The sequence below is a fragment of the Mandrillus leucophaeus genome, unplaced genomic scaffold, assembly GCF_000951045.1.
Source record: "Mandrillus leucophaeus isolate KB7577 unplaced genomic scaffold, Mleu.le_1.0 Scaffold279, whole genome shotgun sequence".
NCBI classification, from domain to species: domain Eukaryota; kingdom Metazoa; phylum Chordata; class Mammalia; order Primates; family Cercopithecidae; genus Mandrillus; species Mandrillus leucophaeus.
The window spans coordinates 1,922,289-1,927,634 of record NW_012102909.1 but is presented as its reverse complement, the minus strand read 5'-3'; the positions used below and the strand labels follow the sequence as shown (position 1 = coordinate 1,927,634).

The window sequence follows — 5,346 nt, the reverse complement described above, 5'->3', positions numbered from 1 at the left end:
AAAAAAAAAAAAAAAAAAGAAGAAAGAAATGCTAATTAGTGAAATTTGTCAATCACAAAAGAAGGGGAAGAGAACAGGGCCTGGAATGGGAGCCCAAAAAGCACCAACACTGAGGGGCAAGCAGATGAAACCCTGCAAGGGAATCTGGGAGGACTAACCAAAAAGGTAGCAGGGAAAATAGGGAAAATTTGTGGTTCCTGGAAAGTCAAGAAACGAGATTATAAAAGGGAGGGAGAGCTCCTCAGCCTCTGATGTTGTGGAGGTCAAGAAAGCATGGAAAAGGGTCCTTGAGGTTAGTAGCACAGAGGCTGTGGGTGGTTTGACTAGAGCAGGCCCTAGGAATGGTGGGACACAGAAGCCTTGTTTCAGGAGTTTGAGGAGTGGGAAGTGAAAAACTAGAGACTAAGAGTGCAGACAATTTTTCTGAGCCACTTGGCTTCGAAGGGAAGAAAAGACAGTGGAAGAGGATTTGGGGCAAGGCAGGATTTTTCTTATGATAAGGAATCCATAAGAGAGGGAAAAATTGAAGTCCAAGAAGAACGCTTGTTCCCAGGTGGAAGAGCCACATTTTATTCTTGATTCAGGGTCAACAAGAGACGCTTGGACTGCCTTGCAGTCTAGAATGCACGTGCGTGTGCGTGTGCGTGTGCGTGTGCGTGTGCGTGTGCGCGTGTGCGTGTGTGTGGCAGGGTGGCGGGGTTGGGTGGGGGAATACCACTAGTGGTTAAAAGTAAGTACGCAGCATTGGGAAATGAACCAAACTGGGAGGAGGCACAGCCCACTCAGTGTCCAGGTCGGGGCAAGCTGCAGGCCTGAAACCCACCCACCCTCTTAGATGTGTCTCCGGGCCATAGAAATTACTAGGGTTGCTTGGGTGTGGCCTCAACCTGTTCAACAACCTGTTTCCATTCTAGAAACCAGTCCTCTGTCTTCCAGAACAGTGATTCTCAAATTTTAGCTGGCATCAGAATCCCGGGAAGGGTTTGTTAAAACATTACTAGGCAGGGCGAGGTAACCTAAGAGCTTTTGGAGGCCCACGCAAGAGGGATCACTGGAGGCCAGCAGAGTTCAAGAGCAGCCCAGGCAACATAGGGAGGCCTCTTCTCTACAAAACTACTACTACTACTACTACTACTACTACTACTACTACTACTACTACTACTACTACTACTACTAAAAATAGCCAGGCACGGTGGCTCACACCTGTAATCCCAGTGCTTTGGGAGGCTGAGGCTGGAGGATGAATCACTTGAGCCCAGGAGTTGGTTTTGGTGAGCTATGATCGCACTTCTACCCTCCAGCCTGGGCGACAGAGATAGACCCTGTCTCTAGAAAAATAAAATAAAAAAAAAAAACAAGTAACAAAAAGATTTCCAGTCTCCACCTATAGAGATTGTGCCTCAGTAAGTATAAAGTGGGGCCCAGGATTTCTAACGTGCATTTCTAACGTGTTCTGCTTTTTTTGGCCCCTAGTCCGCACTTTGAGAACCGTTGTCCTAGAGAAAACTGAACACTCCAGGAAGGTTCTGGAAGAATAGGAATGGGCTTTGGCACTCTGCTCTGGAAACTAGTCAAACGCTCATGTTAATCCAGAGAAGGGTAGCACTGTGCCAGATACGTGCTCTGTGAGGGTTGGTCCAAGATGATGAAGCGGCAGGCGACAAGCACAGCTATGAGGAAGGGTTAGACACAGGTCCACATGAGACCCATGGGAAAAGGGCAGGAGAAATGCGAGAACCTTTGAGAGGGAATGCTCTGGAGTGTCTTTGGGGGCAGTCACTGAGCTGGGCCTGGAGGCTGAGTAGGGTCCTACACGAGGGAATGGGTCAGGTTTAGGGACGGAAAACAGCATTCGCAACCGCAGCACCAGCACCTGCTAAGAACCCCGCCAGCAGGGAAAGCAAAGTATGGACGGAAACACGCATGCGTTCAGGGTGCTGCGTTAATTAACCAGGCGCCGGCGCAAACAGCAAAGGTTTCCTGGCCTGTCTTGGTCAGGGTGACGCAGTAAGCTGCAAACCTCGGAGTGTAGGCCACCGCTCTTAGCCGCAGCAGGGCCGCCCGCAGCCGGTAGGGTGGGCTCTTCCCAGTGCCCGCCCACCTACCGGCCAACCTGCGCCTGCGCAGATCTTTTGTGGTGCTGTCAGGGAGACCCTTGCGCACTCCGGAGTAAGATGGCGACCGCGGCCAGGCGGGGCTGGGGAACTGCGGCTGTTGCCGCGGGGCTGCGCAGGCGGTAGGTGAAGAGCCTGGAGCTCCGAATAGGTGTGCCGTTGGGCTTAGCCAGCGGAGCAGTCGCCGCCTTGCAGACCCTCTCGAGGCGGGTGGGTAGTGCATCTGATGGAGCCGGCGGGTCCGCCCTGTCGCCGCAGTTGGGGGTGAGCCCTGAGGTGTATGGCCGTCGGTGCGGGAGCTCGGCGCTTCTGTGTCCTAATCCGGGCGGACTCTGTGGAGCTTCGTCTCAGGCTTAGAGACCCAGTGCTTGAGTCTGTGCGGTATGGAAGCTTGTAGAGACTGGCTGTAGAGCCAGAACGGAGGAGCTGTTTTTAAATCGTGTGCCTCTCCCGCCCCCAGGCCCTTTACGAGGTGCATTCCCTCCTCTTCTAAACAGAATCAGAATGTCACACAGAAAGGAAGAAAATACCTTGTCTCGTCTCCTCATTTTCCCAGTAAGACCCTGAAAGAGGAGGTAACATGTCCAAGGTCACACAGTTTCTAAGTGATGGAACTCCGACGAGAATTCAGACCCCTAGATTCCCTGCACCCGTCACCATTAAGCCCACTCTGTTCCCTTGTTTTTCCCCCTTCCCTGAGCCGTACCTTTGAGTTTCAAAGACTTCTGTGAACATTGCTAAGAGGACATTTATGTAGGTGTACCTTAATTTTACGTCTGGAGAAAATGGCCTACAAGAGTTTGCCCTCTTGAGTATTTGACATTTTAGTGTTAATGGTGCTCTTGGAAGTTTAAATGTATATCCTAAAAAGATTTAAGTTGGTAGAATTTTTTGTTATCTCCTGTGTTTGAGTAGATGTCTTCCTTGAATAATGTAAAAACAAGACTTGGTTTAAAAACAAGACTTTAAACCTGTATGTCGGAATGTGCTTCCTCTATTCATTCTGCTGCTTTTTCCCTGGGTTGAAGGGATAAAAATATTATTCTTCTAGTGTATTTCCAAATTCCAGAGTATTCACAGATTTAGATACGGAACTATAGAAAAAGGCATTTTTACTCCAAACCTTGAACTTCACTCAATTAGTAATTATTGGGCACCAATTAAATAATGGTAGCAGCTGCCATTTGTTGAGCACTTACTGCATGGCCTGACACTGGTTTAAGCACTTTGCATGGATTCTCTGGATTCTTTATGAGGTAGCTGCGAAATTAATCTCATTGTAGAGATGAAGTGAGGCCATTGTGCTAGCAGCTGGAAATGAAGATAGTTTCTCCCCTTAATGAGTATGCAGTCTAGCAAGAAAAATATGTTAGCAAATAATGACAAAGTCATGAGTGCTGTAATAGATTCATATAATTTAAAGTGGTGTGCCGGGCGCAGTGGTTCACGCCTGTAATCCCAGCACTTTGGGAGGCCAAGCCAGGCGGATTGGCTGAGGTCAGGAGTTCGAGACCAGTCTGGCCAACATGATGAAGCTAAAAATACAAAAAAAAAAAAAAAAAAAAAGCCGAGCGTGGTGCTGTGTGCCTGTAATCCCAGTTACTCGGGAGGCTGAGGCAGGGGAATTGCTTGAACCAGGGAGGTGGAGGTTGCAGTGAGCCAAGATCACGCCACTGCACTTTAGCCTGGGCGACAGAGCGAGAAAAGCGAGATTATTTCCATCTCAAAATAAATAAATAAAGGAGTGACAGCTCTTACTGTGATCAACACTGTTTGGAGCTAGTGTGGGGAGTGGCAGTCAGGACTTCACAGATTATTTGATTCCCATTCAGTGTTGATTCCATTGTTCTCTTGAATCTTCAGTGCCAATCCTTTTATCTCTCCAATAGCGTCTAAGAAACTATGTGGGTTACAGCCCCACAGTATCCCAGTAAAGTAGTCTTTTGTTTATCAATGGCATATAATGATTACCGAAGGTTGGAAAAAGTTAATCTGTATTCTATTAATACTTAATCGGTGCCCACTCATTCTTTTCCACAAGAAGAATTTCAGTTTTAGTAGAGAAAAAAATGTGACAGCCCCTGTTGCTTCTTGCCTATTTTAAGCAGCAAATAATTAGATAAATGTGATCTTGTGTATGGTCACAATTTTTGCCTTTGCAAAACATTTTAACAGAAAATTATGACAGTGAAAGACCGTTCTAAGCAACCACCATTTTGCCTTTAACCTCTAGACTGCCCATTCCCAGGCTTGGGCCAAGCTAACTTTGGGAGACATTAAGTTTATAGTTTAAATGATAATAGCCCTTTCCCAAAATTAAACCACCTTTGTAAGGCTAATGAAAGACCATTGGGTTGGGAGGATGAGAAGAGCCTGAATTCTGCTAAGATGTAGATATAAATGATTACCAGCCGTTATTCTGGAGGTCATAAGAGTTGCAACTTCCCCAATTACTCCTGCAGAAAACATCACTCTTGTAGAACCTAAGATTAGCCTTTTCGGGTTTTTGCATTTCTGACTGGTTCTGTGGCTCCACCCATAAACGGACTGAACACTCAGGAGGACCATTTTCCACACCCCTATGATTGCATCCCCAACCAATCAGCAGCACCCATTCCCTGGCCTGCCAGTCTATCCTTGAAAACCCCTAGACTCAGATCCAGAGAGACTGAGTACTGAAACTCCAGTCTCCCTTTCAGCTGGCTCCGTGTGAATTAAACTATTGCGAATCCCCTGTATTGATGAATTAGCTGTATCTGAACCCATTGGCAATTATAAATGACTCTTGTGCTTAAAATTTTTCCATGACTCCTATGAAGTGGCAGTTGTAATGGAGAGCGGTGATATTTTCAAGTAAACTGGATTTTAAAGTAAATTGCATTAGGATTTTAAGAATTTTCACTACTAAAGTCTCCTTTTACTTCCTTTTCCAGTAATATTTGCTTTTCTTTTCTTCCTTTGTTTTCAGTTTGTCAAAGCCATCAAAAATAGCCAATTATGTTTTCTCTATAAGAGTAAAGTTAGAGACCGGGCATGGTGGCTCACGCCTGTAATCCCAGCACTTTGGGAGGCCGAGGCGGGTGGATCATGAGGTCAGGAGTTCAAGACCAGCCTGGCCAAGATGATGAAACCTGTCTCTACTAAAAATACAAAAATTAGCCGGGTGTGATGGTATACACCTGTAATCCCAGCTACTAGGGAGGCTGAGGCAAGAGAATCGCTTGAACCCAGG

General features: G+C 46.7%; 1 protein-coding gene across 5 annotated transcripts in view; it reads left to right on the top strand.

The window, feature by feature from the left end:
• Positions 1-1,971: 1,971 nt before the first annotated feature.
• NFU1 (NFU1 iron-sulfur cluster scaffold) overlaps positions 1,972-5,346 on the top strand; it is a 52,426-nt gene continuing 49,051 nt past the window's right edge. For 3 of the 5 annotated variants that reach the window (XM_011985009.1, XM_011985006.1, XM_011985007.1), the window contains exon 1: positions 1,972-2,236. Coding sequence is in view for 2 of the 5 variants with exons in the window: in XM_011985006.1 (XP_011840396.1) it covers positions 2,175-2,236 (62 nt within the window). In the remaining 3 variants the exon portion in view is untranslated. Of the gene's footprint in view, positions 2,325-5,346 lie in introns of all 5 variants that reach the window. The other 2 variants (XM_011985010.1, XM_011985008.1) reach the window with 1 other exon arrangement.